The sequence below is a fragment of the Lacerta agilis genome, chromosome 1 (genome assembly GCF_009819535.1).
Source record: "Lacerta agilis isolate rLacAgi1 chromosome 1, rLacAgi1.pri, whole genome shotgun sequence".
In the NCBI taxonomy this organism is placed as follows: Eukaryota; Metazoa; Chordata; class Lepidosauria; order Squamata; family Lacertidae; genus Lacerta; species Lacerta agilis.
The window spans coordinates 35,804,736-35,817,821 of record NC_046312.1 but is presented as its reverse complement, the minus strand read 5'-3'; the positions used below and the strand labels follow the sequence as shown (position 1 = coordinate 35,817,821).

At 37.8% G+C, this 13,086-nt stretch overlaps 1 protein-coding gene across 4 annotated transcripts in view; it reads right to left on the bottom strand.

Annotated features, from left to right (window-relative positions):
* NOVA1 (NOVA alternative splicing regulator 1) overlaps positions 1 to 13,086 on the bottom strand; it is a 144,386-nt gene that overhangs the window by 86,109 nt on the left and 45,191 nt on the right. Inside the window, exon 1 of one of the 4 annotated variants that reach the window (XM_033144380.1) lies at positions 57 to 122. The exons of the other annotated variants lie outside the window; for them this stretch is intronic. Within the exon in view, the coding sequence (XP_033000271.1) occupies positions 57 to 75 (19 nt within the window). The 5' untranslated portion in view covers positions 76 to 122. Of the gene's footprint in view, positions 1 to 56; positions 123 to 13,086 lie in introns of those variants that run through there. 4 annotated transcript variants of the gene reach the window in all.

Sequence of the window (13,086 nt, the reverse complement as noted above, 5' to 3'; positions counted from 1 at the left end):
TTGCTGCCAGAGACAGAAAAAATATTTAGCACTCTGGAGAAATCATGATTTCTAACCTTGCCTTGCAGAGTGCATATCCCCATCTAGTATCACAGAACTGTAGATTTGGAAGGGATCCCAAGGGTCATCTAGTTCAACCCCCTGCAATGCAGGAATAAATCTGTGTTACAAATATAAGCCACATCCTCACATCCTCCCCTCAACCTTGTCCTCCAAAGAAGCCATAAGATCAGAAGCTTCCCACTGTCATTTCAGTTTAACCACAAGTTAGCATGCTGTCTGATTCCCTCAGCTGCCATTAATCTTAATTAAGGCTAACTGAAAAACCCAACCTTCATAAACTGTGTTTTAAAATTAGCTTGTTTCAACCAAACTTAGTAAAGAATAGCTACAATTTGTGTTGGATAACACAGCAAGCTGTGGTTAACCTAAACTAGAAGCAAAAATGTCTGAACTCTTTGCAACCGCAACAGAGGAGGGAGAAAGGAAGTACATGAGCCAAAACTTCACAGTGGTTTACCTTTATAATGTTACTTTATGGTTTAGTATTGGATCCAGCCAACCCCAATAGTGAACAATGCTGGCTGAAATCTCTTGAGAAGCAACTACCGGTAAGTAAATTCCGACATCATGCTTTTGCATCTGGCAGTCAAAGGAGGACAAGTAATCTCAAACTTACTTGTATCCTCATGGTTAGATTACTGTGATAAGCTTTATGTGGGGCTACCCTTGGTCTTAGCTTGGAAGCTGCAGCTAGTGGAGAATGCAACAGTTAGGGTGCTGAGCAGGGCACCTAGCTATACATGCAATACACCTTTTGTAAAGTGCTTTGGGGTGCCTCTTGGGAAGTGACTCATGAATGAAATAAATAATGCACCTTTGCAAATAGAATAAAACAATAGCACTGGCTGCCCATTTGCTCCAAAACCATGCTATTAGCATATAAATCCCTGAACAACTTGAGACCAGAATACCTGGAAGACTCCTTTCCTTTATACAGGCAATCTCATTGGAGTCAATCCAGCTGGTTGTACCATGGCTGGAAGATTGCCATCTAGTGACAACTTTTTCATAGTGGCATTTTCCTCTGGAATATCCTCACTCACCCATTGCAATCTGAGAGGCATAAACTTTGGTGTGTTTTAGATGCCTATTAAAAACTGATTGTTTTATTTGACCATTTCCTGGCTGTTAAATTTACAGATTGCACTATAGCAATTTATTACACATGATAGACTATTTTACTTCAGTTATAGGTAGGTAGCCGTGTTGGTCTGCCATAGTCAAAACAAAATGGGAAAAAATGAAAAATAAAAAAAATCCTTCCAGTAGCACCTTAGACCAACTAAGTTTGTTCTTGTAGAAGTGTGCATGCACACGAAAGCTCATACCAAGAACAAACATAGTTGGTCTCTAAGGTGCTACTGGAAGGAATTTTGTTATTTTGTTATTTTTTCATTTTGTTTTTACTTTAGTTATGTTACACCTGAACTTGCATTAGCAGCAACTGATTTTCAAAGGATGCTGTCTATAATCTTAAAGGGCCAAAACTGAGTCCAGTATTATTTGGATGATGTTATCCTATGTGAAAATACTCCTTAAGAATATGAAAGTAATCTGCAGTCTGCCTAATCAGTCTAACATCATATCAGTGAAGCAGACCTGATGCTAAACTTGGCAGAATGCAATTTTAGGGAAACAGTTATTTCAGGGGCACACAGCCAGCTGGACTGAAATCTGACTTGTGACAGTTTTACGAGCACCCCCCCCCCCCCCGGCCATACATTTATAATCTTCCTCCTTGGACTTTCCTCATGTTATGCAAAGTTTATTCCAGATTTTTTTTCTGTTATTAAATTACATAGAGAACTAATATGGGGGACTTAGAACTTGGTCTGGATAGCCAGATACTGTGAAAATCTTGATTGCAAGTAGTCCATCCTTTGCACTGCTTAACCATGCATTATCAACAACTGCGTTAGCTGATACTGTTGTTTTTGGGCTGAGATCTGTATTCAACCAGGCACACTAGAAAGAACTAATTTGTTGGCTTCAGGAACACTTACTGAGAGAGAGAAATCCAAGGACTGGAGAAGCACTACTTGGTTAAATCGGGGCTACCAAAAAGAGCAGAATGTCTCTGTAGGGCTATATATTCAAACTACACAGATCATGGTCTTTCCTACGGAAGACTGGGATAAGTAAGATATCATTTTGCTGGATAGTTATTCTCTTTCAGCCATTAAAAAATGGAATACAGGCCAGGAATTCAAACTGTGGTGCTCAAAAAGTGGGAAGAAAACATTGTTTTACATAAAAGTTGCATACAAACAAGCAAACGTAGATTATCTAACTGTGATCATCTTTGCCTACACAAGTTCCTTCATTCAGCATCCCTTTCAAAACCAGTGAGATTGGAGAAAAAAGGAGAAATGTCATTTCCTGTTTACAAGCTATAGCTATCAATCCATCGTCTCCAACTGTCTCTTCTCAGCCACACTTAAATGCAGATTTAGGAAATTTAATCTTAGGTATGAAAGGTCAACACACACACACACACACACACACTTTCATCATTACTACAGCATGCAGAGATTAACCCTTTCCTCCATTGCAATTACCTGAATAGAATCTGATTAAAGGTAAAGGGACCCCTGACCATCAGGTCCAGTCGTGTCCGACTCTGGGGTTGCGGCGCTCATCTCGCTCTATAGGCCGAGGGAGCCGGCGTTTGTCCGCAGACAGCTTCCAGGTCATGTGGCCAGCATGACAAGCCGCTTCTGGCGAACCAGAGCAGCACACAGAAACACCGTTTACCTTCCCGCTGGAGCGGTCCCTATTTATCTACTTGCACTTTGACGTGCTTTCGAACTGCTAGGTGGGCAGGAGCTGGGACCGAGCAACGGGAGCTCAACCCGTGGCAGGGATTCGAACTGCCAACCTTCTGATCAGCAAGCCCTAAACCTTCCTTGCCTTAAACTAAGGTCCTGGTGGTAATTTGGGGGAGGGGTATCTAAGTGTTTTTTCTGGTACAACAGGAATTCATCTGCGGCCATCTCACCTGCAGCCAACTATATAAATGTGTTTGTTCATACAACCAAATAATTGTTCATACAACCAAATAATGGTAGAAGTCTGATGAAGCAAGTCAGTCTATACACACACACACACAGAGAGAGAGAGAGAGAGAGAGAGAGAGAGAGAGAGTGTCTTGGGGGGGGGGGCAGAGTGAAACATGCCCATTTCCAGCCTCCATCCTGAGAAGCAAGAGGTATTATCAGAGTTCAAGGACACAACCTAGCTGGGCAAGAAAACCCAGGATGTGAAACAGGGCAGTAAGGCATATGGCCTAAGGGAAATTCTAAGGGCCTTGTAGAAATGTCTACCCCGGTTATATAGTATGCTCAGACCCTATGAACCAAGGGCTTTTTTCCTGATATGTCACCATTGTATCCTAATTCCTCATCTAGAGAGGAAACGGAGCAAGGAAGCAAGTGGTGGTGATTCATCTGGAGGATAGTAGTCCCCACCCTGCAAAGGAAAGCAGCAATACAGGAGGACAATGAGTATTTTTTGGGGGGGGATTAGTTTCATCTGCTTTTTGCAAATAATGTACTTTATCAGATAGTGCTATGTAGTTTTGGTGTGCAAACAAACTATTTGGTGTACACACAAAATATGGATGAATTCATTGAAAATCATTTAAACCGTGTCCTAAAAAAGAAGAAGCACAAAGCAGTTCGGACTAGACATATAATTGAGCACTAGAGAAACTGAAATGGGACAGAATTAGGTTGCTCAGTCCATTCCTAGTGTTGTGTCAGTCCTTGTTCATCTACTGCCATGCTGAAAGCGGTAGCTGTACATACAGCAGGGCAATTAGACATATTTCATTTTGGGAGGGAACCTCCCACCTACAGAAGCAATAACAGGCACAGAAAGCCTTTGGTGCACACAGACATGTAATCTGGCTTGGTGGAGTTCCCATATTAAAAAAATAAAATAAATCAAATCCCTGCATATTATTTCCCATGCAGTTTTCCTTGCTTTGTTGTGTTAATTTGGAGGTTCTTTTTCTGAGTTCTGTTTGTAGCTTTGTTGACTGGCTGACATTTTCTGTACTGCATCAATTTTCTGCAGGGGCAAGTGTCTTGCACACATTTACACAATTTGACTGCGAGAAGGAGGTTGAAACCTGGCTTTTGTGTCTGCAACTGATTTGGTGAACTTCCCCCTAGTCTGTTTATGAATATTCTATTGCATATTTCCCTGAAAAATGAGGTGTCTGAAACCTATTTAATCATCACTATCTATGTTTCAAACTTTATTTTATTACTTTATTCCTCATTTGCACCATTTTGTTGCCCATTTCTTTCATTTTTTAGATGTGGCAGTGATGTTGTGATATAAGTGGTGGCAATTCTTCTTGAGGCTTCACACAAAATTGTAGTGTGGTGTAGTGGTTAAGAGTGGTAGGCTCATAATCTGATAAACCGGGTTCGTGTCCCCGCTCCTCCACATGCAGCTGCTGGGTGACCTTGGGCTAGTCACACTTCTTTGAAGTCTCTCAGCCCCACCCACCTCACAGAGTGTTTGTTGTGGGGGAGGAAGGGAAAGGAGAATGTTAGCCGCTTTGAGACTCCTTCGGGTAGTGATAAAGCGGGATATCAAATCCAACCTCCTCCTCCTCCTCTTCTTCTTCTTCTTCCCAATTGGTCAGACTTTATTTAGTAATGCATTCCCAGAGTCCAAAGAGATTACGAGAACATTTCCATTGGGATACACAAAATATATGCAAATGTACATCATTTTAGCTGCTCATCCTATACCCAACCATGCTCTGCCACCACAGCCGTTCACCATCTCTCATCCAACCAATTTATGAAATCCAACTTGCTCAGCCCATTTTATGCCGTACATGTCAGAATCCTCCTTGTTTCTTATATGGAGTTGCTTATCCCTCAACAGTCAGCCATTAATTTCTTAATTAACTGGTTCTTTGATACTTCTCCAAAGCTTATTTAACCTTTAAATTATACTAAGAAATTTATTCTCAGGTTCAGAGAGCATTTTTGCACATTGTAAAACTGTTCAACATAAATTATATATTCTTTTTTTAGTGCACTACAGCTTTTAATAACTGGATTATGCCAATTTTTTCCCCGGAGAACATTTTCAAGGACATAGGTGATTAGATTGATCAAACTTAATGAATATGTATATGTATTGGACTAAATTGTAGTCCTTGTTTAAAAATAAACTCCCTTGTGTGTGCAATGATATTATAGGCTACAGTGAAAGAATGGGGCCAATCTGAAGATGGCATTACAGACAGATTCCTGCAAAATCTGTCACTGTTACTTTAAAACTGAAAATCCCTTAAATTTGTTAGGCCTAAAACTACTTTCCTAACATCCAGCCCCTACAAACCTACATCTTGAAAACAAAAATATTGTTTTAGGGACACAAATTTAAAAATAAGAGACTCAGACAAGAATACACATATCAAAACTGGCACAGTAACAATATATGGTAGTAATTTGTTACAAGTCATAAAGCAAGGGTGGGAAACCTTTGGAACGGCAGGATGATGAAGCCTGTGGGGTATGCCCATCTTCCCATTTCTTTTTGTTGCCCCTCTCCCCTCCCAGCAGACCAATAAGATTTGAAAAAAGTATCCTATTGAAAAGTAGGTTTTCAGCTGCTAACAGCTGAACAAGGTGAGTTTGGGGGAGGTTGCACCTGAGGATAGACAGGTTAGTTCTTCCCTTATCATATATTAGTCCCTTCCCCACTGGAAATCATCCCCATGCTGCAATTGATTCTAGTAAGAAATTTTTAAGAAGTAATTGAGCCACAGGGCACTAGAAATCTTCATAGAATCATAGAATTGTAGAGTTGGAAGGGATCCCCAAGGGTCATCCAGTCCAACCCCCTGCACTATAGGAATCTCAGCTAAAGCATCCATGACAGATGGCCATCAAACCTCTGTTTAAAAACATCCAATTAAGGAGTTCACTGCTATATGATGCACTGCTATTGTGTTTCCACAAGATAGAGAACATAGGCTGTCACCTATGGCCCTGGCAAGTTTGGCTTTCGTTGTACCTACTTCCTTTTGGCCCTGTCCACTGCTGGCATGGAGCACCAGAAAGCTGGCCATGAGGGAATGCAGGCCTCGGGCTTGAAAAGATTCCCCATACTTGACATTAACTCAGTGTTGGCCAAACTTGGGTCTCCAGCTGTTTTGGGACAACAAGTCCCATCATCCCTGACCACAAGTACTGTTAGCTAGGGATGATGGGAGCTGTAGTCCAAAAACAGCTGGAGACCCAAGTTTGGCCAACACTGCATTAACTGATCTCTGAAGGCAGAATAATTATGCTCCACTTCAAGGCTTTAAACTTGTTAAAAGGCAACACTACAGAAACACAGACCTTGGTACTAATACTAACAAGTTACAGCATTTGTTTGTACCCAATTCTACAAAATGAGCTCTCGTGAGTTGAAAATGTTTTGACAAATACTAGGTGTCGGGGGGGGGGGGTATCACAAAGTGTAAAATATATAAACAAAATTAAAAGGAACTAGTGAGAACTACAAACAAAACAAAACAAAATGTTGTGATGGATACAGAACAAAGCCTAAACTATATTAATTGCCCATATCAAATAAGAAAACTGTATGCTGTTAGGAGCTAGTTTGTTTTCTGGTATTTATATCTGAATTGGTCAAATACTGTAGCAACCTTGGGCATAATGTGCTCATTTGGAGAAAAAACAGCAACAAATCAGACTTTCCAGTATTGTGTCATCAGCAGGTTTAACAATACTGGTCATACCTATAAACATACGATGAACCCTGAGAAAGGCTGCAGTTGCCATGAGAACCAAAGAACACAGAGGGAGTATCCAACAAAATAGAACCCCAAAAGAAGGTTCCTCTGAAATAATAATACTAATACTACTACCAATACTACTACTACTACTACTAATAATAATAATAATAATAATAATAAATTTATATGCCACCCATCTGACAGGTTGCCCTAGTCACTCTGAGAGGCTCTCAACATAAATAGTAAAAATACAATACAACATCGAACAGTGCTGCCTTCAGATGTCTTTTAAAAAGCACATAACTGTTTATCTGTTTGACATCTACTGGGAGGACATTCCACAGGATGGGCCCAACTACTGAAAGACTGGTTCCCTGTAACCTCACCTCTCGCAATGAGGGAACCACCAGAAGGCCCACCAGAAGTGGACAGTAAGCAGCATAAAAAATATTATCTGTTGCTCTCCAAGCTATAAATGCCATAAGTTTCTGAGCCTGCATGACAGAAACTTACCTACCTACACCGAAGTAAAATTGAAAGGTTTTTGTGAATATGAAAACTTATTGGGATGAATTCAGACTTCCCCTTGTCTTTCTGTTTACTGATTCAGCAGAGGTTCCTACCCGAGGAACAATTGCTATATATTGCCACAGTTGCTATAGCTAGCCACATAGAGTACTTAATGAAGTCTGATATGCACCCAGCAAACACAGATCCGGTTTATATGTCATGGCAGAACATAATTCCTAATTGACTATTAATGCACCAAAATCACATGCTTTGTTCCTTCCTGATACACCATGGGTAGGGATGGGGAGGAAATTCAGTTCAATATGCATTTAAAGGTGGACCCACTCAGTTCACACTTTCCGAAACACTACACAATCTGAAACACAGCCATCCTTCAAAATCCAAACATCTCTGAATTTTGCAATGTAGTTCTCCAGCCAAGTAATGTGTACAAAAAGCCATTTTCTAGGATAATGTGTGCATTAAAATGCATTGCATTACTGAAAATATAAATCATTATATTAGGGGAAATTGATTTGCAAAAATTTGTATATTCAGCAAAATCGCATACGAACATGAGTATATTAAGATAAATCACGCAAAAATCCTGGTGATTTTTCATGAGGACTTAAAAAAAAATCAAACTCATGGGGAAATGAAGAGAACATAATTTTAGACTGGAAAACTGAAAGAAAATGAACTTGCCAGATCCACTTATCCATACCCATGAAGTTATGCGAGCTGATGCACAAAATCTTGCATAATTATCAGCACCATTATATTTGTGAAACAGTCTTCCCCAAGACAATCACATTCAGTGGAAGCAACTTAATTATTTTATGTATTCCTCTTATGAAAGGAAAAACATTTTCCACTTTATTGTAGGCAAGTTTTTTCCTAAGAGTAAGCTCATCAAAAAATGTGTGTGACTTAAGCCATTAATTTAGTGGATCTACCCTGAGTAAAACTTAGTTGACTACCAGCCATTTTGTTTATTTTAAACATGAAATGTACACATTTATCAACTCTTAAAACAAGATATTTCCATCTCTCGCAGGATTTTGCATACACAGTGTAAAGCTGAATGTGCTACTAGGTCACAGAGTTAAATAGACCTATTAAACTTTTAAACAAAACAGGATTTGTGGTGTTACTATGTCATGCATATTGCATATTTTTAATAATCACAATGCCTTTGTGGAAATTAGATGCATACTGTGCTGTTAAAATATTTATCTCATGAGTAAAACCTAGTCAGTTTCTGTGCAGAATTAATGTAATAAGAGCTTGCCAACTGTTACTATGAGTACTAGGAGGAGCAAAAAACAAACCAGCATCATCTCACCACATTTTAGCACTCCATGCACTTCTAACGAGAGGCTGCAAAATTGTTGTTTGACTATTCCTCCTTTACTACTTTATTTTTTGTTTGTGTGCACCCTCTTTTTATATTTGTTTAAGATGGTGACAATTTTAGTTCAGTAAAATATACCTACAGTGTTAGCTCAGTTAACAAAGATGTGCAAGTTCTCCATGAAACCCATGAGAATTGCCCCATGAAAAAGCCATACAATTCAAATGCAACCATTCAGAATGTGATGCTCATGGTTTATATGGGAACACATTGATATACAGGTACCTTCATTGTGCTTATTTTGTGAGAACAATTCCTTGAGTCATACAGAATCCCCAATAGATGAATAGACAGCTGTCAAAGTAACTAAATTACATAATTAAATAAGGCACTGATAACCAATATAATGAAATCAAAGCTAATAGTCCTTAATAGACATGCTTGCCAACAAATCAAAATCTAAAATAAAAACATTTAATAACAATAACATGTTTTTCAGTGCTCTAATGTTTGCATCATACTAGGTGGTGTATTTTTTATGAATACTTTTATGTGAATCCCTCAAAACAAAACAAAACCCCAGATAATACTTTGAACGTACCCTTGAAATGCAAACACAGTCACTTGGAAAGTCTCACAAAAACCTGGATTGTAAAGGATCAGTTGTTCTTTTAGACTGGTCTTGTTAATTTGTAATGTCTACAATAGAAGTGTAACTCTGCAGCACAGTGCATCAGACAGGTCTTGGTGTGTTGTTTGGCTACATTTAAGACACGTAAACATATAGCCTCATAACTCCTTCCTTTAGTTATAACATCTTGTTCAGAATCATGTCTAAGAGTTTGTATTTGGAGAAATCAACCAAAACTTTTTGAGATTTTTCACACTTTATAATTTGGTAGTTAGTTAGTTAGTTAATATTTGTATATATGTTTGTTTGTGCGCGCGTGTGTGTATATATAATATTTAAAATATTCTTAAGACCCTGAGTAGGTACCACAGCAGGGTATAAAACACAAAATTATATCACACACAACAAAAAGTATTAAAATACTTCAAATGATAGAAGCAACTAAATCTACAGAGCAAACACCAATAAACTAAAACACTTGAAGTGCCCATGCAATCAAATAACCTGGCACAGTGATAATATTGGTGCTAATCGTATTTTAAAATGGTATTACCCTCAAACACCTGGGCTAAAAGCTGCCCAAGTAAATGATTGTATACACAATACTATGCAATACACAGTACATGTAAAAGTGTCAGTAAATGTACAATATCTGTCTAGTTTATACAGCAATTTTATTTATTTTTAATTAGATGTGTTGCTAGAAAAATGCAACTGTAAAAATTTACACATGGGTAGTCAGCTACCCACTCCATCATGGGTGTCTGAGTGTCTCCCATAAGACACTATCAACTGAAGATTTTAAGTAGCTACAGTGCACTTGACAGTTGTACAAACTTATGCTGCCTATGTGTACCGATTATTATGTATGGAAATGAAGTATATATTCATGTGTGTCTGTATATGCCAGTGTAGTAATTAGTGCTGGACTAACAGTGGGAGACCCAGGTTCAAATTCCCCCTCAGCAATTAAGCTCACTGGATGATCTTGACCCTGCCACTCTCTCTCAGCCTAATCTACCTCACAGGGTAATTGTGAGGCCAAAATAACCAGGGATGGCAGGGGGTTAAACATGTATGGCACCTTGAGCTCCTTGCGAAAGGCTGAATATAATACCAGTATCTAAATTCAAAGTTTTGAATTTCAAAGTTAAAAGAAGTTTGTTGTAATAATTGACAATTGTTATAAACCTGAATGATTCTGAGTATTAGTTTTCTACCAGATAACCTATTAATTCATCAGATCATAATGAAATAATCAAAAAATAAAACATTTTATTATAAAAGCAAACATTTAAGAATATTCCAATATTTACACTGATCATATGTTTTTACAGTTTAATGAATGTGAATTATATAATCATATTATTTAATTATGTGTATTTCTTTGTAAGTTACACAATAGGAAAAAAAATGTTTTGATGAATTAGTGGCAACAAGATAGTAATTAATGCTTTTGCTACCAATACTAGAGTAAGATCTACTAGTATAAAAGGAAGGAATGAGGGAAGTGTGGTAACTTTTACAATAAATGATCCTGGTAACAAGGAACAGAACAAGACTAAGCACAGATCTTACCTGACCCCAAAGAGGTTATAATGCAAGATCATGGATACACAAGCATGAGACAAAGTAAAACAACACCAGTCGGTATGCTCATTTTAAAAAAAACAACAAATTATCAATAGTCATATACTATGATGGCTAATATTTTGTAGTCCCTGTTTCACTTAAAAAGTAAACATGACTAATTAAAGAGACGGGCTGTAATCCTGCAACCTTTTTCCTGGTGTAAACCCCACTGAGGTCAATGAGACTTACTTTTAAGAAGATATGCACAGGATTATGCTGTAACTCCTGCAACCCTTCCGTATGAGAATCTGTCCTGATGGTTAAGTGGCAGTCTCAGAAATTACATAAAGTTTCTTATATCAATACTCATACTTTCAAATATCCATTTATTTGAATTCATTTGATATGTAAAGTCTCAGAGGCCCTACTGTCTCTGGGAACAAATGGGACAACATACTGATTAGTTAAGACATAATGGGCCAGAAAACCAAAAAGAAGAGCTGACAACTTCAGAATTCAGGATAAGCTATAGACTGCTAATGAAGCAATAAAGGCACCCCTTCCCAGTTTTTATTTTTTAATTATAATTTTTAGATCAAGAGTTTGGGGGCAGGAATAGTGCATGTGAAGAACCAAAAATGCTTGCTTACTTTATGGTAAAGCTGGCATTATTCAGATCAATTCAGCCCTGGCCAACATACTATTAATAACAAGTTAGTCATCTTCACACACACACACACACACACACACACACACACAACACACAAAGAGTGCTTCAATGCTAGGGAAACTACATTTTAGAACAATGTTAATCTATAATAACCATGAAAAGTAACCCAAACTTTACAAACCCACTTGAAAATAGAGGCTTGAATTACATTTTTCTAGATTATACAACAGTAACATAACTTCAGGACTGAGCTGTACCCCAACCCCCAGTAAGCAACAGCCTATACAAAGTATACTGTAGCACCTTCAAAATAACATTGTACATTAAACATTCATCTCTGTTGAAACTCATCCTGGAGTAGAAATTATATATCTTAAAACACTCAGTGTTTAAATTATATACAAATTACAAAATTATTTGTATCAAAGTATATTCATCCGGATCATCGACCTGGCTCCCAGTTCAACAGTGACTTATAAAATAGCTACAAATGTCACTGATCTTGATTTTGCAGAACAGTTTTCAGTAATGGTTGCACACAAAAATAAAATAGGATTTAAAAAATATATGTATATATATATATATATGTAGGGTTGACAGTTCTTTCAACGTCCCAGAAAACGTAGGAGTAGTTGGCAGGATCACGTCAGCTCCAATGTGCTCCTGAAAAATATAAAATACCAGTGTCCACTGGATCAGTGGGTCCTTGGCACTTTGGAACTATTAATGAAGATTTTGGTGATGATGTTTAAGTACAAAATGAAGATACTTGTTAAAAGCTGAGAACTTTCCCAGTTGTAGCATCTGGTAGGTTACAAACCTAGAATGGCTACTCAAAATGATCACACAAATTTAATATGTACACTTAGTTATACAGGCAAGTGAAGCGGAGAAGAAGATAATGCAAAAAGAAAATAACTAACAAGTGACACAGTCTCTCCCATTCCCTCAACTTCTATATGTATGTTCAGCATTAAAATTGTCATAACTATACTTGTGGCAACTTAGTGAAAATGGCAATGGAGAATTATTGCAGAAGTTCATAGCAGTTCTAAATAAATTAGAAATAAAAACCCAAGACAATATTTTTAAAAGTCACTGAGTGCAAAAACACTGGTGCTTTAACAACACAATGTCTAGATTACTTTTTATAAGCCTCACAAATAATTATGACTTTCTTTGTACAAGTGCTGAAAGTACAGTAGCATCTGCAAACTAAAAAAAACCTGGTCTTTCTCCAAAAAAGCCCTACTAGTACAAGTAATTTATGCAGTCATCAAATAATAAAGGCATATAAAAGTTACACAAATATACGGTTTTTGCTTTATGCAACGTAAAATTAGGGATGAACGGATTTCTTTTTCCCCATCCTAAAGGGTGTGTGTAGACAAAATACTCTTAAAAATGGGATCTTTGTGTTATCATATATAGTTATGAATGATTTGCCAAAGCTGAAAGGCCTAGAGGCTAACTGAAAGAATTTCAATGGCTTAAGATCTGGTCCACTCGTC